Source organism: Sturnira hondurensis, unplaced genomic scaffold (genome assembly GCF_014824575.4).
Source record: "Sturnira hondurensis isolate 20B ecotype Veracruz unplaced genomic scaffold, ASM1482457v3 Scaffold0011512, whole genome shotgun sequence".
NCBI lineage: Eukaryota > Metazoa > Chordata > Mammalia > Chiroptera > Phyllostomidae > Sturnira > Sturnira hondurensis.
The window spans coordinates 681,055-704,948 of NW_028084143.1; the positions used below are offsets into that span (position 1 = coordinate 681,055).

The 23,894-nt window shown below is 47.6% G+C and overlaps 1 protein-coding gene across 1 annotated transcript in view; it reads left to right on the forward strand.

Annotated features, from left to right (window-relative positions):
- Positions 1 to 23,894, forward strand: part of DISC1 (DISC1 scaffold protein) — a 269,744-nt gene that overhangs the window by 62,615 nt on the left and 183,235 nt on the right. Inside the window, exon 4 of the mRNA XM_037060247.1 lies at positions 13,890 to 14,037. Coding sequence (XP_036916142.1) covers positions 13,890 to 14,037 — 148 coding nt within the window. The remainder of the gene's footprint in view (positions 1 to 13,889; positions 14,038 to 23,894) is intronic.

Genomic DNA, 23,894 nt, shown 5'->3' on the forward strand with positions numbered 1-23,894 from the left:
ACTACCCACCCGGCCCCAGGTGGGGACAGGAAGCTGCCGGGTCCTCTTTGCTGGGGTCCTGCCTTTGTAAACCTTAAGTTTAAAAAAAGAAAATTATAGTTGACATATTCATTTCAGGTGTACAGCACAGTGATTAGACATTTATAGACCTTATGAAGGGATCCCCCTGCTAAGTCTAGCAGCCAGTGAACCACAGTTCTGGGAGGAGCAGAGTAGAGTGAGGGTGTTCCGAGGTCACCTGGCTGCCACCAAGGAGGGGGGCAGAGGTGCTGAGCTCTGTGTGCTCCATTTGGCTCCCAGACGGACCAAGCAGGCAACTCATTCCATCTCCCTGGGCATCAGGGATGGGGTGGGGCGACCGCTCTCACAGACACCCAGGAGTAAGAACGGGGCATTTCCTCCCGACGTAACAACCCCAGAGCAGCTCACGCAGCACGGGCCATTCTCACAGGTTGTGAGTGTCGCTCCAAAACACATTTAGGCAGAAACAACTATGTACAATAGGGTTCCAAGTCACGTCTGCTCTGCCTTAATTCAGGTGGTGGTTTTAGAATACCAAGAGAAGGTGCTCGAGTTTCATTTTCTCGCATGTAGCTGTCCAGTTCTCCCAACACCATTTGTTGAAGAGGTTATCTTTACCCCATTTTATGTTACTGTCCCCTTTGTTGAATATTAATTGACTGTAGATAGTTGGGTTTATTTCTGGGCTCTCTGTTCTGTTCCATTGGTCTATGTGCCTGTTTTTATGCCAGTACCAGGCTGTTTTGATTACAGTGGCCTTGTAATACAGTTTGATATCAGGTATTGTGATCCCTCCTACTTTGTTCTTCTTTCTTAACATTGCAGCTGCTATTTGGGGTCTTTTATGGTTCCATATAAATTTTTGAAGTGTTTGTTCTATGTCTGTGAAATATGCCATTGGTACTTTAATAGGTATTGCAATGAATCTGTAAATTGCTTTGGGTAGTATGGACATTTTGATGATGTTAATTCTTCTAATCCATGAACACAGTATATGTTTCCATTTATTTGTGTCTTCCTTGATTTCTTTCTTCAGTGTTGTGTAGTTTTCTGCATACAGGTCTTTTACCTCCTTGGTTAGGTTTATTCCCAGATATTTTATTTTTCTTTTTGCTATATCGAATGGGATTTTTTTCCTGATTTCTGCTTCTGCTGCTTCATTGTTGGTATACAAAAATGCCTTTGATTTCTGGATATTAACTTTGTATCCCGCTGTTATGCCAAATTCATTTATTAGTTCCAGCAGTTTTTTGGTAGAGGCTATAGGGTTTTCCATGTACACTATCATGTCATCTGCAAACAATGCCAGTTTTGTTTCCTCCTTTCCGATTTGGATGCCTTTTATTTCCTTTTCTTGTCTGATCGCTGCAGCTAGAACTTCTAATACTATATTGAATAGAAGTGGTGAAAGTGGGCAACCTTGTCTTGTACCTGATCTTAGTGGAAAAGCTTTTAGTTTTTGCCCATTGAGTATGATGTTGGCTGTAGGTCTTTCATATATGGCCTTTATTATATTGAGGAATGTTCCCTCTATTCCCACCTTGCTGAGTACCTTTATCATAAATGGGTGTTGTACCTTATCAAAAGCTTTTTCCGCATCTATTGATATGACCATGTGGTTTTTGTCTTTGCTTTTGTTTATTTCGTGTATTACATTTATTGATTTGCGTATATTGAACCATCCTTGCATCCCCGGGATGAATCCCACTTGGTCGTGGTGTATGATCTTTTTGATATATTGTTGGATGCGATTTGCCAATATTTTGTTGAGGATTTTAGCATCTATGTTCATCAGTGATATTGGTCTGTAATTTTCTTTCTTTGTTGTGTCTCTATCTGGCTTTGGGATTAGGGTGATGCTGGCTTCATAGAAAGAGTTGGGGAGTTTTCCCTCCTTTTGGATTTTTTGGAATAGTCTGTGAAGAATAGGGGTTAGCTCTTCCTTAAATGCTTTGTAGAATTCTCCTGTGAAACCATCTGGTCTGGGGCTTTTGTGTGATGGGAGTTTTTTGATTACTGCTTCAATTTCATCTGCTGTTATTGGTCTGTTCAGGCTTTCTACTTCTTCTTCATTGAGTTTTGGAAGATTATATTTTTCTAGAAATTTGTCCATTTCACCTAGGTTTTCAAATTTATTGGCATACAGTTCTTCATAGTAATTCCTTACAATCCCTTCTATTTCTATGGTATCAGTTGTAATCTCTCCTCTTTCATTTCTGATTGTGTTTATTAAGAACCCTAAAACACCAATCCCAAAGAACCTATGCACCCCAATGTTCATAGCAGCACAATTTACAATAGCCAAGAGTTGGAAGCAACCCAGGTGCCCGTCAGTAAATCAATGGATCAAAACCCTATGGTACATATACACAATGGAATTTTATGCTGCAGAAAGAAAGAAGGAGCTCCTACCTTTTGCAACATCATGGATGGAACTGGAAAGCATTATGCTGAGTGAAATAAGCCAGGTGTTGAAGGACTAATACCATATGATCTCACCTTTGACAGGAAGCTAAACAACAAAACAAACAAGCAAGCAAAATAAAACCAAAGACACTGAAATAGAGAACAGGCTGACAGTGACCAGAGGGAATAGGGGAGGGATTTAGAGGAACATATATAAAGGATACATGGACAACAACTGAGAAGGGTGGAAATGGGAGGGGGGGGAGTACGGGGGTGGGATGGGATGGGAGTAATAGACAGAAAACTGTACTTGAAAAATAATTAAATAAAAAAGTTGAAAAAAAAAAGAATACCAAGAGAAGGGAAATAGACGGCCTGTTGAATCTTTCTGGAAATGTCATAGACATCTTCCCTCTCTGCCTTGGACAGATGGTTACCTGTGAGTCTGCCCTCCCCTGCTGGAATCCTGGGAGCCACGGTTCTGGGTTCTTAATTAAGAGAGGCCTTGCATGCTGACTACAAGCCACGTAGGGGTGGGGCCGGCGTAAGATGCAGTCGGTGCTGGGTAGTTGATGCTAGTACAACTCCTTCTTACAACGCCAGCGCCCCAGTGCCTGCGACCCTTCATTGCTGGTGTTTGCAAGGTAATAAAATGTGTGTGCACGTAGCGAAATATTATTGTGGAAAATTTACAAAGTATTCATCACGCCTTATCTCAAGATGGTTTGTTTTTCTTTCTCTTTTCTTCGTGGACACCGGTGCCCCTTGCCATGGTTTTATATTATGTGCTACAGCCCTTTCTGTTGCCGGTCTTGTCACTGATGAGTATGGTGGGACTTTGTGTGGCGATGTGGCATGGTGCCCCTCACAGGGCTTCGTGATTTCCAGGGCCCTCACGAGCCCAGGTTCCTGGGAAGTGAAGGGCAGCCTGGGCCACCTACACGTGTGATTGGAGGACTGGGACTGAGCTGGAAGGAGGGACGGGAAGGAAGCTGTCGTGCATTTTCCACTGGGACAAAGGAAGCACCAAGAAGACTGGCCGTGAACTAACTCCCCTGAACCTGACAGTTCCCCAGGTGTCTGGCCTCATAGATTGTGTGCTGAACTTAAAGAGATGCCATTTGAGTTGAAGTAAATCAGAACCAGCAAGCTCGGGTCGCCACAGCAATTCCTTTGAGTTCTTCTCACTTGTTAGGAATTCAGCCCTTCCATGTGTGTTTCTGAAAACTGTTCACAGTCGTTCTTTTCTCATTTCAGAAAAATCTGGCAGCACTGTTGGACTAACACTGTCATTCTCACGTTCCTCATGAGGAAACTGAGCCCTGGAGATGTTAAGGAACCCCAAGATTATAAAGTTGTCCCAGGGAACCCAGGACTGAAGTCCGAGTCTCCTGATACTTCAGCAAATAAGTCACCTAAAAATTGGGATTTTCGTCTTATACTAGAGGATCTTACATACCCAGAGAGAGGAATTGCAACACACCCCTTTACATTGTTTACTCGATTATACGTTCTTAGATGTTTATCTTTAGGATAACCTTTTATACAGCCTATGATGTTTTTTCTTTAAGATCCTAGTTGTAAGGATTATAAAGCCCAGATTTGTTCTGAGAGCCTGCATGTAGCTCTCCTCCCTCATTTCGTAAGTATTGATTAAGTGCCTTTCATAGCACACGCTCCCTAGGTACCAGGGAGACAGCTGTCAACAAGGCGACATTGGCTTCTGCCTTTAGGAGCCTCCGGCTCAGTCCCCCTCTGCTGGACAGCACTGGGCCCGAGTTCCCATCTGGGCCCAGGAGTTTGAAGGCTTCACTAAGGAGGGGTCACTGAGCTGTCAACTACTCTTACAGCTCAGGGGTTTGGAGCTTGGTCCTCAGAGTTCTGCCTACCCACTGAAGGGGCTCACGGCTGGGGCTGTGACCTCATGCTGTGCGGAATGATGTGGGGATGCAGTTGGTTCTACAGAGGACCCAAGGTGCTTCTTGCACTGCCTTCTGTCACTATTACTTTCCTCCTTGGGGAAAATGTGCCCGCTCACCTCATTTTGATTGCTAAAATATGCATGGTATCTAAGGACTCTGGGAAGGTTTTTCTAAAACTACTCCTGCAGAGTCTTCTAAACCCTTCAACTTCTCCTTACCATGTACAGAGGTATTGCTTGAAACCGGCACGTGTGTGGGTTCACAGCCTGCCACAGCATTGCGCTTTGCTAGCTGTTCCCATCCTTGGCTGCTGTTTTGTGATTTCTCTCCATGAACATCACCTTTGATCGGAAGGCCACTGTTTTATTTGTATTGTCGTGCTTCGGCTGAAAGAAAACAGCTTAATTCTTCTTTGTTCCAAGGAATTTCCATTCTAGAGTGCTTTATTTCTTCTGATTGGATTCCCCCCTAACTGGAATGGCTCAGCCTAGTGGAAATAGCTTATTTAGTCTTATGGGTTTTTTTTTTTAAATATGCCAGTTTACTGAGATTCCTTTATGCCAAAGAATTTAAGCTATTCATGGTGTTATATTGTCAGCTGGAGTCCAGTTTAGTGTGCTCCCCACTGGTGCCGAGCATTGCCCTGGTATGTTCTGTTTGTTCCTTGCAGGAAAGGATACATATGTGTGGCCATACATACCCACATATAGATACACATGCATACAGTAATGTGGTTTGCATTATATACTAAAAAAAATAATGGTGATCGTGGTTGCTCGACAGTGCACTTCTAATATCCTGAATTTCATTAGAGATGAATACGGGGAAGGGCAAAAGCAGGTTGCAAGTGTGTGAAACCTATTTGTGCTTGTGTTATTATTTATTAATTATTGTATCACTTTTATACGAAAGCTGTAAACCTACTTTTGCCCCACCCTCTATGTTAAAAGATGTTCTACAACAAACGAAACAAAACAAAACAATTAAGTCTTAAAAGATTACAGGTTGCCGCGACGCCCACGGAAAGGCGGGACAGCCTGTGGTCTCTGAGTCAGACGAGCAGGCATGTGGAGCTGATTTCTCCTGGAAACACCAGCAGGGCACATTCCCCCTGAAAAGCCCATTCATGGGAACTAATTAGAGGCCAGGTTCAGTCGTGTAGTGAGAACCGCATGCCGCCATAACCAGTGGAGGGAAATAATGAATAGGCATTTGAATTCCTTCATTTGTATGATTTCTAAAAATACCTCAGTGCCAACAGTACATTGCATGCCCGAGAGGCGCACCCATCTGCAAAATGGTCCCCGACCCTTTGCCATCGTGGAGAAGAAGGAAGGAGCCCATGACGGAGAGACTCGTAGGCAAGCGTTTGGATTTACAGTGATGTTCTGCGAGGTCCCTGCTCGTGTGGAGAAGGCCCGGGGATTATTTCAAGTTGAATTATTGTTTGCCAGAAGCGTCTCATTTCCTTGTTGGGATAGGCGGTCCACTGGAAAGAATCGTTCTTTACATTTCTCTCTTAACTAGACTGTACCTGGTAAACCTCAACGTTCAGTGCACAGAGCCGGTCCGTCTACCAGCTGTGCATCTGGATTGCTAAGCTGGTAACTGCCTAAGTGATCAACCCATTTTCGTAGTGACTGATCATGTATCTAAATTCAGTGAAAGTGAGGAACGTGGCATAAAGCACCATTTCACGTAGGAGGGTCTGCTGTTACATTTTAAATATGTTTTCTTTCAGAGTTTATGCATTTTTCAATGGCTAAAAGAATCACCCCCAGTCGTGTTTGACTTCAAAATCTGTGCTCATTGGCCCAAGGTAGGAACCCTCCTTGGCTGAATGTGCAAGCTGAGATCTGCCTTTTATTCCTAAACATGGACTCCTTAAAAACTAGTTAATTATTAAAGCACTACATGATTATTGTAAAAACATTTAGAGAGCTTAGAGATGTAAATAAAAGAGAAAAATATCCTTTATTTTCATGGTACAGAGATAGCCACTGTTGGAATTTTGGTGTGGGTCATTTTTGACCTTTTTCCTGTCCTGCCGAGTGGCTTTTCCTCTCTTGCCCTTTCTTTTGGGTTCTCTGCATGGCAGCCATTTGAAAATGACCTAAAAAGAGTTCACCCTTCTTGGGTAACACATCTGCTTGCAACTGGAAAGCTGGTGGGTCTCTCTCCTTCATATAAGCAGGAAGGTGATGTCAGTGGGGGCAGCGGTGGTGGTGCTAGTGGAGGGGGTGGTGCTGGTGCTGGTGGTGCAGGTGGTACTGGTGCTGGCGGTTCTGGTAGCACAGGAGGTGGTGGTGGAGGAGGTGGTGTAGGTGGTGGAGGAGGAGGTGGTGGTGGAGGAGGTGGTGTAGGTGGTGGAAGAGGAGGTGGTGGAGGAGGAGGTGGTGCATGTGGTGGAGGAGGAAGTGGTGCAGGTGGTGGAGGAGGACATGGTGAAAGAGGAGGTGGTGCAGGTGGTGGAGGAGGTGGTGCAGGTGGTGGTGGAGGAGGTGGTGGAGCAGATGGTGCAGGTGGTGGTGGAAGAGGTGGTGCAGGTGGTGGAGGAGGAGGTGGTGGAGGAGGAGGTGGTGCAGGTGGTAGAGGGTGTAATGTTGGTAGTGGTAGGAGTACCAGCAGGGCACAACCCATGGCACCTAAGAAGTGGTTGCCGTGGAGATTCAGCCCCTGCAGATTCTGAACAGCGAATGTGGCTTCTAGAAACGTAGCCACTGTTCAGTTGGCCAGTTACTTCCCTAGACATTTGGTGATTGACATTTGGGGACAGAAGGGTTGTCTTACCAGTTTAGTTTTAAGAGCTGAGGCAAAGAGTACTTTAGAGTGATTCATAGCAACCGTTCTTTCGGAAGGTCATGATTCTGAGAATTTCGTGTGTTCTCTGATGTGTCCAAGTGCTGCAGCTTTAGGTTTTGTTTGCAAGCCCGCTGACAGCACCTGTGTGCACAGACGTACACAGAGACACGCGTACACAGACACACACAGACACACACAGCTTGCTGGGCATATGCTGTGCCTAAGTTCTGGGGAAGTACCGGGAAATTTCATTGCATTTGCTATTTCAATCTCTTACTCCCAGTTTATTTTGCTGGGCAGATTCTTGTTGGGGTAGAACAAACAGATACTTCAGAGCAAACATTCCCTGAAATATTTCAAAGGAAATCAGCCAATATGTATTAAGAACAAGGTGATAGCCTAAGTGCTGAGGGGTCAAGTGTCATGGTTAAATTATTGCTTGTCTTCCAGGACTTTTATCTCCCCCAAATGTTTGCTTTTCCTTTGCTACCATAACCAAAGTGATTTCGCAGTCTCCTTCCCGCACATTGTCGAGCTTAAAATATTACTTTTCTAGGAATCTTCTTTGTTGTACACTGAAAATATCTATGACCCAGGGAAATCAACCTTACGCTAAGCAGTTTAGCATTAAGAATCAGAGGAAACCAAATCCCCATTTTTATGCAGAAATCAAAGAGTAGCATAAATAACGTAAATATGCCATTTCAAACTACAATACATTTCTAAATAATAAACAGCTCCAGATTTCACAGCTGATTTTATCAGGAGCGAAACTGAGACGAATTCTCCACAGTCACATGGACCGATTGCCAGAACTCTTAGTTCTGCCCAGATTTTTTGGGGTTTTGTTTTTGTTTTTAAACACATTTGTGACCATCAAGTATAGGCTCTATGTGCATATAATTTTGTATTCTGTTTTTCTCTTGTAATATTAAAGTATGTCCCCACCATTTTTCTAATTGTTTTCTTATGACTTGCTACATCCCATTCCGTGAGTGGATGTCCCATAATTTATTGAACCATTCCCCTCACATTGGATTTGAGGTGGTTTCTACGTTTGCGAGTTTTTAGGTGTCTGTCTTGGCTGCTGCAGGGTTTCTATGAGAAGGAAATGGGTGAAGTGGCGGGTGGGCTGATACGATCGTTTGCATGTGTGTGGAGCACTCAGGGATGCCTTTCAGGTCCAAGGCGTGATCTTCCCAGGAGAACACAGTAGTTCAGAACACAGGGTTGGACCTTGGCCGGTGTGGCTCAGTGGGTTGAATGCCAGCCTGTGAGCCAAAGGGTCGCCAGTTCGATTCCCTGTCGAGGCACGTGCCTGGGTTATGGGCCAGGTCCCCAGTAGGGGGTGCGTGAGAGGCAACCACACATTGATGTTTCTGTCCCTCTCTTTCCCTCTGTCTAAAAATAAATAAATAAAATCTTAAAAAAGAAAAAAAAAGAACACAGTTTTGGGAGTCAGTCAGGACTGGGTTTCATTTCTGATTTCACCTCGCTGTGTGACTAACCTCGAACGATTTCTTAACCTTTCCGTGAGCCTCAGTCTTTAGACCTGCAAAGTGGGCACAGCTCTGCTCCCTCAGGAGGTCGTTGTGAGGATAAAATGATCGATACATAGCAGTGCTCATCAGGTGATTGCTACTTGCGTGCGTACAGGATGCCTCATCCAAATCGAAACATTTACTTCCTTAGTTCACCCCATACCTGTTGTGTGCCTCGCGCTAGCTAGGTTTTGACAAGGCAGAGGAGATTGAGGTTCAGGGCTTGCCCAGTGGGTCCCCAAATCTCCAGGACCCAGAGGAATGAATGGGAAAACTAGGGCAACAGGATGGCTCCCAGCAAGCATCATAGAAAAAGCCCCGAGTTTGGCACCAGGAAAAGTAAAGGTTCACATCCCGACTTTGCTGCCTACTCATTCACAGGCCTTGGGCAGATGATTGAAATTCTCTGCACTTTAGCTTCTGCATCTTATTCCTATTCTACAAGTTGTTGTGAGGCGCAGAAATAATGTACACTCAGTGTCGGGCAGAAAGGAGATGCTTAAAGATGATTATTATGCCTGATGTCTTCAGCGTCCCAGTAGTGGCTGATTTTTATGGTAATGAACCTGACAGATTCTGCTCTTCCGATGTGGCAGAGCCTGGCTCCATTGTGCTCATATTAGTCTGAACCTCATCTCATAACAGCCTAACTCGCTGTAAACTGGTCATCTTCACGGGGTGTGCATGGCAATGTGGAATTACAAGCATATTCAGCTTTCCGTGAATAGCATGGCGTGGCCATTAGGTGAAGACCAAGGAAGAATGACTGATGAAGACACTGATTGCTTCTTAACGCTAAAGGGCCTCCTTAGGATGTGGAATGGCTGCACAGTCAAGAATATGGTTTATGCCGTAGCATCCATCGTCCCACAAACGGAACAAGGTGGTGGGGATTGAATCGATTTGGCCGGGTGTCTTTGTGTGTGAAGATTTCCCGCTGCTCTGTGAATGCTTCTTTATTCATAGGTGTAGAACGTGCTTCTCTCTTGTTCTGTTTCTGTGCTGTCCCCCAGGTAACAGGCCTCCAGGACCGATGAGCTAAGGAGTAACGGACGCACACTGACCCTCTACTCAAACATGGATAGGGGTGTAAGACTAGCATCACAAGTGCACTTACGTGATCTGGAACGGAATGAGAGGATGGTTACTGTTTTGAATGCTGGGGTCCTAGAGGCAGCGCATGCTGGATATGTAAATTGAATATATTGTATCAATTAGAATGTATTATCCAGTGCATAATCATGCTTTGTGCTTGGTGATACCTTCCATGGAGAACTTGGAGTTTGTTTGTTTGTGTTACTATTCAGCTATGTGTATACAATGCAACCCAAATTACTGATGTTGCTGCCCTTCTGTCGGTCAGATAACTGGTCAACCACCTGTATTCAGTGTGTGCTTGCAGCAGTTTCTGTAATTCTGGCTCTAACTCTCGAGCTATCACCGGAATAGATGAACGGAGTCTGCAGAAAGCTCACGGAGGTTTGAGAGGAAGGGAAAGCCAGAGAAGGCAAGTTGTATTCCCTCAACCCCTGGGCCAAAGAGAACAGTAGGGGGGTTCACGCAGATAGAGGGACCTACAATTCAGAAATGCAGCATTTCATGGTGCTTTGTTGATTTAGGTATAATTTTACAAAGCAACTTGTTTGCAATAATTTCCCATGGACAGAAGAGTTGCATGTGAGGACTGAGAGCCTGTGTATCTCCCTCACTCTGATCTGGGTCCACATCCGTGATCACGAAGCCTTTTCCTGACCGCTCGAGAGCAGCCCTGAGGACCCCCTGTGCATTTCCCCAAACGAGGACGTTCCACCTGCCACCAACCTGCCGCTCTCCCAGGCAAAAACTGGCGTGGGCACACCACTCCTAGCCAGTCCACAGACCCCACTCCCAATGGCACTGGCCACCCAATATTGTCCTTCCCTCCTCTCTGGTACAGGCACACACATAGATACAGTTGTCATGTCCCTTTAGCCTCTTCCAACTTAGGTTTGACTTTCTACTTGATGAGTTTTATGTTTTATATTCATGAAGTGGCCAATAAATCATATTTAAAGCAGCTTATGAAAGCATACACCACAAATGAAATGAGGGCTTCTTCATTTGAGTTCAGTTGGACATCTTTTCATGCCTGCTCACTCTTGCTCATGCAGTGCTCCTGGTGTAGGCCCTGAAACTGTGACGGGCATGGTGACACTGGCCCTGTGTCACAGACACGGGGGCCTAAAACAAGCAGAGACAAGCCCCAGGTCCCTTGTGCCGGGGGAAGCCCGGCGTGCTTAGGGAATGTAAGACCGAGGATTCCCGCAGAGAGAGGGCCAGGCCAGGAAGGGGACTGATGGAGGGAAGAGCAGGACTTAGCATGGTGGGGGTGGGGGGTGGTCCTGGGAGAGGGAGTAGCACCTTCCCCAGCTTGGCTCACGCTGACGTCCTTCTTTGGTTGCTTAGCCAGAGCCACTGGAGTCCCTCGTGACCTCGTGACTTTTGCCTTCTCTCGCTGCCTCTGTCCAGTCCGTCGAGAATGTGCCTTTCACCCCCACTTTCACTTCTCGGTGGCCTTCCTTCGGTGTGGGCTAGGGCCCTGCCATAGCCTCGTGACCGGAGTCCAGGCTCCTGCCCCTCGTGGTGTCTTCCTGGCAGGGCACGTGGGCTTTCCTGCTGACCAGGAGTCGACCCTGTCGCACCCTGCGTGGAACCCTCCGGGGGTTCCTCTCCCATCTGCTGCAGCAGAAACTCCAGAGCCCTTAGGGTGGCCGTGCCGCCGGGTTCCTCCCCTGGCCTTGAGCCCCTGTGCCTGGAAGGTCGGGTGTCATCTGGGGAGACCCATAGAATGTGCGCAGCTGAGGTGGTGCTGGCTGGTGCGGTGGAGCCCCGGCAGCCGGCGGCCATTTGAGAAGCTGGGGTGGGAGGTGGTTTAAAAATCAGAGAAGATATGAAGCTGTAAAATCGATGGTGAGCTTCCTACTGCGCTTTTCTAATCACGGAGCAGAAATGACTTGGGAAGCTCACAGCTTGGGAAGCAAGTGGCCCCCTGGAACAGAGCTAATCACAGGCATTTCCTGGGAGATTTGTTTCCCTGGGGGTTCCTTTGAGTGCGACTCATGGCAGCGGATGTGCCATTTCCAGTGTCTCATTGTGCCGCGTCAGCTTGTGTTCTCTGGGGATTGTCCCCAGCAGCGGCGGCGGGGGCACAGCTGAGAATGTGGCTGGTGGCGGAGCGGGCGGACAGGGTCTAGCTGCCTTGCGGACACTGAGAGGCCAGGACCTATGGTCCTGCTGGTAAGAGCCACTCCTAGGGCATGTGCTAGGCGCCAGGCACTGTGCCAACTGCTTTGCATGGATTATCTCACCTAAGCCTCAGAACATCTTATGACATGTGGGTACTGTGGTTAGTCCCGTTTCTACAGATTAGGGAGCCGAGGTTTGGAAAGGTTAGGAGCTGGGAGGCCAGACGGCCGCACAGGGCAGAGCTGAGGTGCCGGCCCCGGCTTCTCCTGGCCCTGTGTGAGCATCTTTACCACGACATTACGATGGCATTGGGTCATCTCACAGCGCACAAGGTAAGGGCTTTATTGCTTTCCACCAAAGTTCTGGTTTGATGTGGCAAGGGTGAAGTAAACACCTCAGTAGTAGAATAAATGCTTAAAGTGATAAAAATAAAGGGCTAATTAAAATACAAGAAAATTTACAGAATGTCTGGAGCTTGGTGTTCAGGAGCAGGGACCTCTGGGCGTACCTTAGAGGACCCAGCAGGCCAGGCTTCTCGGTGTGTTGAGAGCGTGGTGTCTGAATTGGCTCCGCTGTCCCTTTGAAGATGGTGGCAGAGACTGAGAGTTTGGCAGTTGCCTGTGACTGGGTCTTGAGCAGTAGTAAGTTCACGACCCTTTCTGGTATCTAGAACGAATCATTGGCACATCCTCTCAGCAAGGTTCTGGCTGTTGGCCCCAAGGCATATAGCGCGTTTACAGGGAGGTCTCTCAGTTGACATCTCCACATGTCACTGTCCAGGATGCCTGGGACCAGCCTTTCCTTTGCCCAAGGGTGTGTCTGGGCAGTGGGCCAGCACGAGAGGTGTCACTCTACAGAAGGGGTGCCCTGTGATTAACCTTGACCTCTGCTGGTATATGATGCAAGGCTTTGTTCAAAGTGGTTTCAAAATAATAAGCTTGTTGAAAACAGTGTTTGGATCCAAAACTGAGTCATAGAAATGGCTGACTTGGACAATGGCTGTCGGGCTATGGAAATACTAAGGAGTCTTTGGGATGTGGGACGGAGCCTGCAAAACGTGTTCTCATCGTGCCACACACAGGAAAGGACCATATGTACACCGCATGCTGCGGTAAGCAGTCGGCGCTCACAGCCAGAGGTGGCTGCCCAGGACCCTGGGTGGTCCCAGGGCTTACCTGCTGTCAGGGGGTGCAAGGTTCCAAGGTTTCCACACACCCCCTGGCAAGGACCACCAGGACGGAGGCTCTGATGGGTGGTATTTTTAAACCCAGTCCTGATGTTTTGTCAAAAAGGGCTTACTGGGAAACCTTTTAATTCTTCAGGTGTTTGATTATGAAGGTAAGTTGTCATGGGAGGGGAGTCCAATTTCTGTAGTGTATTTTTTAAAGAAAAATTGTTTCGCAGTGATTTTATGTTTATATCTTGTCCTAAGTCACCTTATAAGGTTGTTAAAAATATTAAGACCCCTACGTTATCACAGAAGTGGATACACGGCCATCTGTAACATGACAGAATTTGAACATTGCTTCTGTGACTATTAACTGTGACAAGGTTTCTCCTGATGGGCAATTTCTAAGGAAACATTCTTAAAACGAACGCTTGGGCACTGATTTTTTTCGACTGATTATACAGAACTCATCAAAATTAGCATGTTTTCTTCCAAACAATCATCATGGTTCTAAAAAGAATGCATATTAGGTACCCTCCTGTGTGCCGGTCAGAACGATGACTGAGTATAACCGTGAACTGTGCCCTCTGATAGAAGGGGGCAGAGGACAGCGTGTTGCCGACAGTGGGAAGACAGAAGGGTCTTAACAGCACCGATGGAGAGATGAACGTGCTGCCTGGAAATGGTGACCCTAAATGGTCACCCAGGTAGCCGTTGACTGGGAGCGGAGCTACGAGACGCTGGATTGTCTGTTTTGACTTTCACGGTTCTTTATTCATCTCTCTCGTCACTTTGGGTTTCTAGCTGAGGCGTTAAAACGAAGACTAGAAGACCTGGAAAAGGAGAAAGGCGGCCTGCACTTCCAGCTTCCTTCCAGGCAGCCGGCCCTGCGCAGCCTTCTGGTCTACCTGGGAGCACAGGCCGAGGCCGCCCTGTGCCAGGCTGCTCAGCAGTAAGTACTGGGGATGGACCCCGCCCTCCTCTCCCTGGGTCCCCTCCTCTCTCAGCTCCCAGGTGGTGAAGAGCTGGGAGGGGATTAGCTGGAGAGACCCTCAGCTTCCCTTTTGGGGAAGTGCCCTTTTGCTGGTTGGATGGGCAGAGTTTCCTTCCCGCGTGTGGGTCCACCCCCCTCAGAAGCCCTTTCTGCTAATTGACAGAGAGCAGCCCTAGACCCACACAGCCAGGGCCTGGGGGTTAAGCTTCCCTGGGAAGCCAACCTTCTGAGAAGGTGGTGGTGGGTTTCCTCTCGTCCAGGGCAGCTTGGGCTCCTGGCCTTATATTGGCCTGTCAGATCCACAAACCATCTTCCTTCTGCTACCCAAGGGTCTCCTGGCATCGGGAATGGCGAGCAACCGCCATTTCTAGCCCCGGGGCTCTCCTCCTGGCTGCAGGCTCGAAGCCCCTGGAGATTTTTTAAATGTTCAGTTTCCACCCAGACCTAGCCCGTCGCTGCTGTGGTGGGTCTCAGGCCGGTGCTGGTGTGGCTGGGGGTCGGAGAAGCACTGCTTTTGGACACTTGCTGGCGTCCCCTCTCCCTGGGGAAAGATAGGCTTCAGAGAGAGTAGGTTTGCGGTGGAGGAGGGCTGTCAGCCCCGTCACATCCGGGCCTGCTTCTCCTTAGGTGTAAACACGGCCACAGCAATGACATTTGATTTCCAATTTCCCTGACGATCATCAGACTGACCCACTCCATGTGGGTGTGCGTGGTGCTATACAGTTAGTGCGTCTTGGCACCTCCCTGCAGCCTCTCTTAACAGTGAGGCTGATTGTCTTCTGATCGCCCTGAAGATTTGCTGGTAGCAGAGTGAGAGGCGCCTGGTGGGTGCTTCCTTCCAAGTGTTTGCCAAATGAGCTTTCGTCTTAAAAAAAAAAAGGTGAATCCCACCCATTTCTGTTCTTTTTATGCATCGCACATTGAGCTGGAACCTTGTTCCGGCTCCCTTCCTCACACGGGGCTCTTCCCAACTTGACCGTCTACTGAGTTCTTTCTTTTGCTTGTTCTTTGGGGTTCGTTCTTGGCCTCCCCCCAGCCCGGGCCATTTTAGTCTCTGCTGATGTATCGTGTTTCTATTTCCTGTGCAAACACTGCCCAGCAGTTGCTAAGTGCCATTAAAAGTAACTCAGTTAAACATTTTTACTGTGATAAAATATACATAACCCAGCGTTTGCCATTTTAACCGTATTAAGAATACAGTTCCGTGGCATTAAATACATTCACGTCGCTGTGCGGCCATCACCACCATCCACCTCCAGAACCCTTCTATTTTCCCAAACAGAAAGTCCGTTCACATTCAACACTAACTCTCCTCCCCCCCTCCAGCCCCTGGGGACCACCATTCTCCTATCTGTGTCTATGAATCTGACTTCTCTAGGGACCATGTGAGTGGGATCACACGGTATCTGTCCTTTCGTGCCTAGCTTATTTCACTCTGCATAATGTCCTCAAGGCTTATTCATGTTATAGCAGGTGTAGGTATTTCCTTTCTTCTTAAGGCTGAGCAATATCTCGATGTATGTATGGGCCACATTTTGCTTATCTATTCGTCCCTCCGTGAACAGGACGTGACTTATTTAATCCTCAAGACAGTTCTAGGGGGTCTACTATTTTATATGTTGATATCTGTACTTATGTGGAGATCTGCGTTGTTGTCCAGAACTATATTTGTATTTAAAGATGAGGAAACTAACCCAGAATAGGTTAACCCAGAATGAGTGCGGACCACCCGGCGGTGGTGCGGAGCCCAGGCGTAAACTGGGCCTTCTGGCTCCAGTCTTGGGCTTTTCCGTGATTGAGTTAGCCGACGTGTGATTTGGTTGGAGAGCGATGCTTTGTTATGGTCTTGGCTGAGTTTCTTAGAGAACACAATGCTCCAGTAAAGGTGATACCAAGCAACACAACGCTCAAATAAAGGTGATATCATGCATTCCCATTCAATGAGGTCACATCATCTGATGTTTCTTATGTTGACATTTTGGACTGTAGCAACATTACAGGGTCCAGCCTAATATAGACCCATGAAAACAGAAGCCTTTATGCCCCACTTACAAAGCCAATGTAAACGGCTGGCTTACCCCGTTTACTGTTCTCCTTTCTTCTTTCCTCGCAGGAGCTGCCTGTACCCCGGTATGATCTGAGTTCTCTCTCTCTCTCACTACCGAGGTCAGCAGTGACTTTGCAGGTGTTAAATTTAAAAGGCGTTTTATTTAAGTTCTGGTTCTGCTCTGCATCACCGCATCGTCCAGGACTTTCACTCAATCAAACTCATCCCTGAAACTCTCTGCCCTTGACTTTCCTGTGTCACCCTGTCCTGCTCTTCTTGCTGCCTTTCTGCCATTCTTCTCAGTCTCTCATGAGCTCCTGTTCCTCACTCAGTGTCCCCAGCATTGATGCCCCTCCGCTCCGGTTGCAGCCTGTCCTCTCTTCTCACTTTCTCTGCTCTCTCTGGGCGACCACAAAGACACCCATGCTTCAGGTATCATTAATGCACTAATTTCCCTCAAATTTACATCTCTATCTCCCTTCTCTCTCCGGAGTTCCAGCCTACAATTGAGCTTTGGATTGAACATCTTCCTGACCCCGAGTTTATCTTTTTATCCTAAAGCTTTACTATCTTTCAAACCTACTGACTAAACTTGACTGTCTCCCTAGTCACCCTCTTCTTCTGTACCCTCAGTCTCAGTGACTTACGCCACCATGGACCCAGCTACCCAAGCAGGAACTCTGGGACGTTGTTGGCTCCTCCCTCTGCCCCATTCCCAGTTCCGCAGTCAGCAGGTCCTGTTGATTCTACTGTCTGCCTTTATCTCATTCCCACTCGATTTGTACCCTCATGGCCACGCCTTAGCACTGCTCTCAAATTTGTCATCCGGAGGATCGCAGTGGCTTCCTTACTGGCGTTCCTGATTCCCAGATGACTCCCTCCCATTCATTGGCCACAGTGCCACCCATGGAGATAAAGTCACACTCCGTGCCTTTCAGGATAACATCTGTGCCGCTCAGCATGACACCCACAGACCTTCCATCCAGCCCCTGCCCGGCAGCCCAGAATCTCACCAGCCCTCTCCACCTCCTGCAGTCTGTACATCCTGAAGTATGAGAAGTTCCTTGAATGGTCTGAGTGCTTCTAAAGTCTATGACCTTGCACGTGACCCACGGTCCTCACTACCATCCTTGTGTAGCCTTGCCCATGAGCCACACCGTCTTCCCCTTGAGTTACTGGAGCGCCTGAACTTCCTCACCGCTGTCTTGAGTGTTAAGTAAATATCTTTCCTCTGAGACCTGTCTACTCTGAAAGACTACAGGATCCTGGAGGACAGGCTGTATTGGATTTAGCTTTTCATGCCGAGAGACCAGAACAGTGGCTGGGCCATACTAAGTGTTCTCTAAATATTCGCCGAATGAGTGAATATGATACAAGTGTGCATGTACCTGTGTGGAGGTGGGCGAGGGTATATGTGAATGTCTTTTGGGAGAGAGAGAGAGCAGCTTCACTCTAATGTGGTCCAGTTGCCCTGGAGAAAGTGTCTCTGCAGCCCTCCTTCTGACTCCCCCAGCAAGAGGGGCTTCCCAGTGTCTTGACAGGACCCTGCGCTGGAGATCAGGAAACCTGAGGTCTGGCCTTACTTCTTCCGCTAACCCCCATCATGCCCTGGTGTAGTTCCCCAACTTCTGCGCACTTCACTCCCCTCGTCGGAGAGCGAGAGGGTTGAATTAGGTCGCTGTCGGCCAAACTGCAGTTATTTATGTATTACCTTTTCCAAATCCACCTGCCTTATTATGAACGCAGGGAGAAGGTAATGACCCCAAATCAGTTTCTTGCCTACCTTTTCATAATGCATATTAACATTACACAGGTACTCATAATTTTTAAAAAACTGTCTTCCAGTACACCAGTGCCCATCTAGCGTGTCACATTTGTCATCACCAGGACTGTCTCTGAACTTGCAGGTCTCCCCTAAACAAGGGGCTGTGACTGCAGCTCTCACAGCGGCCACCAGGGGGACACGGTGCCGGGCTGGAGCTCCCAGACCAGCGAGCCCTGAGCCTGGACAGGTTTCTCAGGTCAGGCTCCTGAGTCAAGGGGGAAACAGAATGCTTTGCAATGAATGGTACTTTCTTTCTTTTTTAGAAATGGTTGCATTGACTTGGCATTTCTCAATGAATTAATAACACCAATAAGTGTCTCCTAACCTTTTGGGATCAAGTATTTCTGTGAGAATCTGGTGAAAGCTGTAGACTTCTTCCATCCCAACCCACTCATGTATAGACATACAAGTGACTGTGTGCAGTTGCAGGGCCACATGGACACCCGACTCCTCAGGGGCCCGGGGGCCTCAGGTTATCACAACTTTGTCTAGAATAGGATTCAAGGAAATGCGAATTCCCAAGTACGATCAGGTACTTAGATTTTAATTTTTACTGTCCCTTTGTTCGTTATAATCCCTGTTGAATTCAGTTTTTAAAGAGGTACAGTTAACTCCCTAAAGCTTGCACAGGCGACCAGCCTGAATCGCACCTGGTTTGCTCGGGCCCTTCCGGCAGCTCAGGGAGTTTTAGGTGCTGCCTTCGGGGCCTAGCCAGACTCCATGCAGGTTCTCTCAGTAATGCGCTGGGTCCCTGGGTTCCTGTCCTCCGCAGGTACAAACTCAGCGTGGTTGCCCTCTCCTCCAGTCTCCGTTGTGCCAGTGAATCCATCTTTCCCATTTCTTTATGACATTCTGGGCAGATAGCAGAAATGTCTGGGGCATTTTCAGTTGCTGATGTTCATTCATCCATCCAGTTTGGAACGTAATTATCTACCCAATTCAGATCTTTCCCTGTCTGGCATTTGTGACCCTCTCCTTGGTGGTCACTGCTGCCTTTCCGGCTGCTAGACGTTGACTAACCTGCTCTCTAAAAGGACTCATGTGTGGGTTCCCCAGTGGGCACCACGGGGTCCTCCTGCTGCCCAGACCCTCTTTGCCGCACCCAGACAGCCACCACTTTTCACGTGACTCAGCCCCCCCCCTTTCGGTGGGGGCCCCTTGCCCATCGGCTCACTTGTCGTGAGGTTAGCTTTTGTGATGTCTACTCAATTCACAGGAAGCTCACACACCTTTGCCACAGGGAGTGGTGGGCATGCAGACCCTGTGCACCCACCACGGCTCTCCAGTTCCTTTATCCAGAAGGTTCTTCGTAGGATTGAGCCCCAGTCACCCATGTGGTGATCATCTCAGCAGTACATTGATTATTGGCTTTTCTTCTTTCTCACTCCCTCACTCCTAGTTTTGTGGAAGTCACTTCTCCATAAAACAGCCCCAACCCAGATCCTGGTCTCAGGCTTTGCTATGAAGAGAACCCAAGCTTAGACTATACATTCTATGTGTACACTAAAATTGGTCATATGTACAACTAAATTGTGTGTGTGCACCATGTCCTTATTAAAGACCCTTCCCCAGCCTGGCCACTGTGGCTCAGTTGGTTGAAGCATTGGCTCATAAACCAAGAGGTCATGGGTTCAGTTCCTGGTCAGGACACATGCCCAGGTTGTGCGTTCACTCTGTCGGTGTGATTAAAAGAGATGGCGGGTTGATGTTTCTCTCTCCCATCAGTGTTTCTCTCCCTGTCTTTCTCCTTCCCCTTCTCCTCTCTTTAACATCAGTAGGCACCACGTCCTTGTGTAAGGATTGTTTTTTAAAAAACATTTTACTGATGGACAACTTAAAACACATGTCAATAAATACAGCTGAGTTTAAAAACAAAGATTACAGTAGTTTTCCAGGGGGGCTTACGGAGGCGGAGCGCTGGTTTCCTGTCCCAGTGTCTCCCGTGCCCACACTGCCTTTCCGATGGGAAGAGAAAGATGTCGTGTAGCTCGTGATGCTTCCGGACTGAGCCATTTCCCTCTGATTAGTTCTCCCTCTGCACCCTTTGAAACATGTGGTTCTTTATGCCCATTTACTTGTCACATGGGGAACCCCAGGCTGTAGAATTCAGTGACGGTCCGCTGTAAGCTCACAGATGGAGGGAGGAGGCACCACTGAAAGACCAGAGAACAATGGTTACAGACACGTTTTACTGGGGATGAAAATAGGATATGGCCTAAAAATGGTCCTTGTTGGACCAAATGCCAGGAGAGTCGGATGGGCCCCGCACGCCGCGTGTCCCATTCCCAGGAGTCCCCGCTGAGCCTTGTCACCGCCTCTGGAAGAGAAGGGAGGAAGGAGAATGGAGAAGAAGAGGCTGAGGCGGCCACAGAGGGCCCCTCGAAACTTGTTTCAGAATTGGTGGATTATGAATAGAAGTTTCCAGATAAGGTCTTCCACGTCACCCTCTTGGCTCAAATTCAACCGAAGTCTGTCCTGAAACCAACGGCGTAGCTGTCATAAATCCAGATAAACACGCACGCGTTCCTCGGGCAGGCTGCTCACTTCTGTGTTTGAAACAACGATGCTCTGTTTCCTAAGGAGTCTGACTTTTGCTCCCTTCTCCTAACTCTTTGGACCCAAATCTTATACATGAAGGAAGAGCTATCAAGTGACCTCTGTCGTGTCTGACTTCACAGTAGTTGATTGTGCTGTCCGAGTGGCCTCCTTGGTGGATGGCTGTTGTGTTTAAAGCACATCAGTGATTTAATGTGACTGATGCAAACCCCTTATCACCATCTTCCCGAGAGGGGCAGACGGAAGCACATCAGCTGGGTGCTGTGCGGAAAATTTGATAGAACGGTCATCAGTAGGGGCGGCCACTAGCAAAGGCACAACGCAGCAGATTTTCTCCCACAGTGAAGCCTGGCATCCTTGTCTGTGTTATACACACAACCGTGCAATACACACAACTCTGCAAACCACAGCAACAGCCATGGGCCCGTTTGCCCTGTGTCCTGGCAGGTGGATTGTCTGGCCTCTCCTCTGCCCGGTTGGCGTTCTGCAGATGGTTCTGAAGGCAGCCCTGTGAGTGAAGGATGGGCACTGGAGGGCCCGGGGGGGGGGTGGCCATGCAAGTTCATCACAGACACATGCTCGTTAACCACCGGGCTCAGGGGACGCTGACACCCAGAGTGTTTCAGCCTTCCCTCACAAAAGTCACGTGGTGAGTATAGTGACTGGGATGGGAAACATTCTCCTGTGCAAGCCGGGGTCCAACTGTGCTGAGGGGTTGTGGGATCTCACTCTGCAAACAGTTTCATCCTTCCTTAAATGACTGGGGAAAGGATAAAAGCAGGAAGGCCAGGATTTTTCCAGCCGTGGGCAGCCCTAGATGGGGGCCTGCATGACACCTTGGGGCTGAGCCTGGGGTCTGAGACACCCCTAACCGGGCCCACGAGCTGTTCTGACATCCCACACTCCTGCTGTAATTCCTGCCCCCGAGGGATGTCCTGCTTTTACGTACTGATTAGTTTACAGCGGTGACGCTAATTTGCAGTGGCATTGGGGATTGTGCATTGAGAATATTAAATGTAAAGGGAATGACGTTGATGAAGAGCGAGGCAGGGGGCTCGGAAGACGGCAGGTCTGAAACTGGGAAGCCTGTCCCTTGCTTCGTTACTGGGCTGCCATGTGTCCCGGGGCCACCGCTCAGCCATCTGTGGATGGCTTTCTGTCCCCTGAGTCGGAGCCTGAGAGGCAGAGAGAGGGGTTTTGGTTAGTCACCAGGGCTTTCCTGCTGGATTAAGTAATGAATGTGATTAACCGTAATAGGGAGAATTCCCAGTTACCCACCTGTAGCTCCTCATAGCTAATTTCAATTAGATGTTGATTTCCTTCAATAGCTCCCATCCCGACCCAGATGGTATCTATTTAGGAAATTCAGGAAACAATATTTGCATAAACAGAACAAATTAGGAAATACATTTGTGCAAAGAAGTGATCTAATGCAACAGAAAGGTGCATATAAACAAGTTCTGGATTTTCCAGGCCATGGACTCATTAAGTCATTCAACAAATATTTGCCAGTCCCCTGCTCTGTGCTGGGCACTGGCATGAGACGGTGCAGTCTCTCAGCTCACAGGCCCACGGCTCCGGGGGTCCCGGCTCCGAGGGACCCACAGTCTAGAGTGGGTGGTCACCTGAGCTTTAGGGCTTGGAGGAGGAGGCACGTCCAGTTCCGATGGACATCTTGCGGATGAGGGTGGTTCTGTTCCAGAGACGCCTTCTCTGTAACATCTAAAGAGCTGCAGAAATAGTCCATCTTTTTAAAAATTTTATTTTTTAAATAATTAATTTATTTTTTAAAAGATTTTATTTATTTATCTTTAGAGGGGAAGGGAAGGAGAAAGAGGGAAATATCAATGTATGGTTGCTTCTCGTGGGTCCCCTGCTGGGAACTGGTCTGCAACCCAGGCATGTGCCCTGACTGGGAATCAAACCGCGGTTATTTGGTCCGCAGGCCCGCGCTCAATCCACTGAGCTAAACCAGCCAGGGCAAATTTATTTATTTTTAGAGAGTGGAGAGGAGGGAGAAAGAGAGGGAGACAAACATCAGTATGTGGTTGCCTCTCATGCACCCCCTACTGAGGACCTGGCCTGCAACCCAGGCCTGTGCCCTGACTGGGAATCGAACCGGCAACCCTTTGGTTCCTAGGCCAGCACTCAACCACTGAGCCACACCAGCCAGGGCATATCCATCTTTTTTTAAAATCAAAAGTTTATTTATTTTTTTTATGTTCAGTATTATTTTGTATTAGTCTCAGGTGTACGGCATAGTGGTTGGACAATCATATATGTACACACACGGTCCCTGATGTTTCCAGTATCCACCTGGCACCGTATATAGTTATTACAGTATTATTACCTGTATCTCCTATGCTGTGCTTTACATGCCTGTGACTACTTTGTAACTGCCAATTTGTTTTTTTTTTAATTTGTTTGTTTTAATTTTTGCCAAACTAACTGGTGGAAAGTGTACCATATTTTTACTTCAATTTACATTTCTTTTCTAGGAGTGAAGTTGGGCATCTTTTTTTTTGTATGTTTCTGTGAACTTTGTCCACTTTCCTATGAGTTGTTTTTATTTATTTATTTTTAATATATTTTATTGATTATACCATTACAGTTGTTCTATTCCCCCCTTCATTCCCCTCCACCCGCACACTCCCTCCCCCACCATTCTCCCCCTTAGTTTATAACCACGTGTCTCAAGTTCTTTAGATTCTATATTTCCCCCATTATTCTCGCCCTCGCCCCTATTTTCTACCTACCATCTATGCTATTTTCTGTGCCTTCTCCCCCCTTCTCCCCCTCCCACCCCCCTGTTTCTAACCCTCCATGTGTTCTTCATTTCTATGGTTCCACTCCTGATCTAGCTGTCCTCTTGGTTTGCTTTTGTTTTAGGTGTGGTTGTTAATAACTGTGTGTTTGCTGTCCTTTCACTGTTCATATTTTTCATCTTCTTTTTCTTATATAAGTCCCTTTAGCATTTCATATAATAAGGGCTTGGTGATGATGAACTCCTTGAACTTGACCTTATCTGAGAAGCACTTTATCTGTCCTTCCATTCTAAATGAAAGTTTTGCTGGATAAAGCAATCTTGGCTGTAGGTCTTTGGATTTCATGACTTGGAATACTTCTTTCCAGCCCCTTCTTGCCTGTAAGGTCTCTTTTGAGAAATCCGCTGACAGTCTGATGGGTACTCCTTTGTAGGTGACTGTCCCCTTATCCCTTGCTGCTTCTAGGATTCTCTCCTTCATTTTGGTCTTGGCTAATGTAATTATGATGTGCCTTGGTGTGTTCCTTCTTGGGTCCAACTTCTTTGGCACTCTCTGAGCTTCCTGGATTTCCTGGAAGTCTATTTCCTTTGCCAGACTGGGGAAGTTCTCCTTTATTATTTGT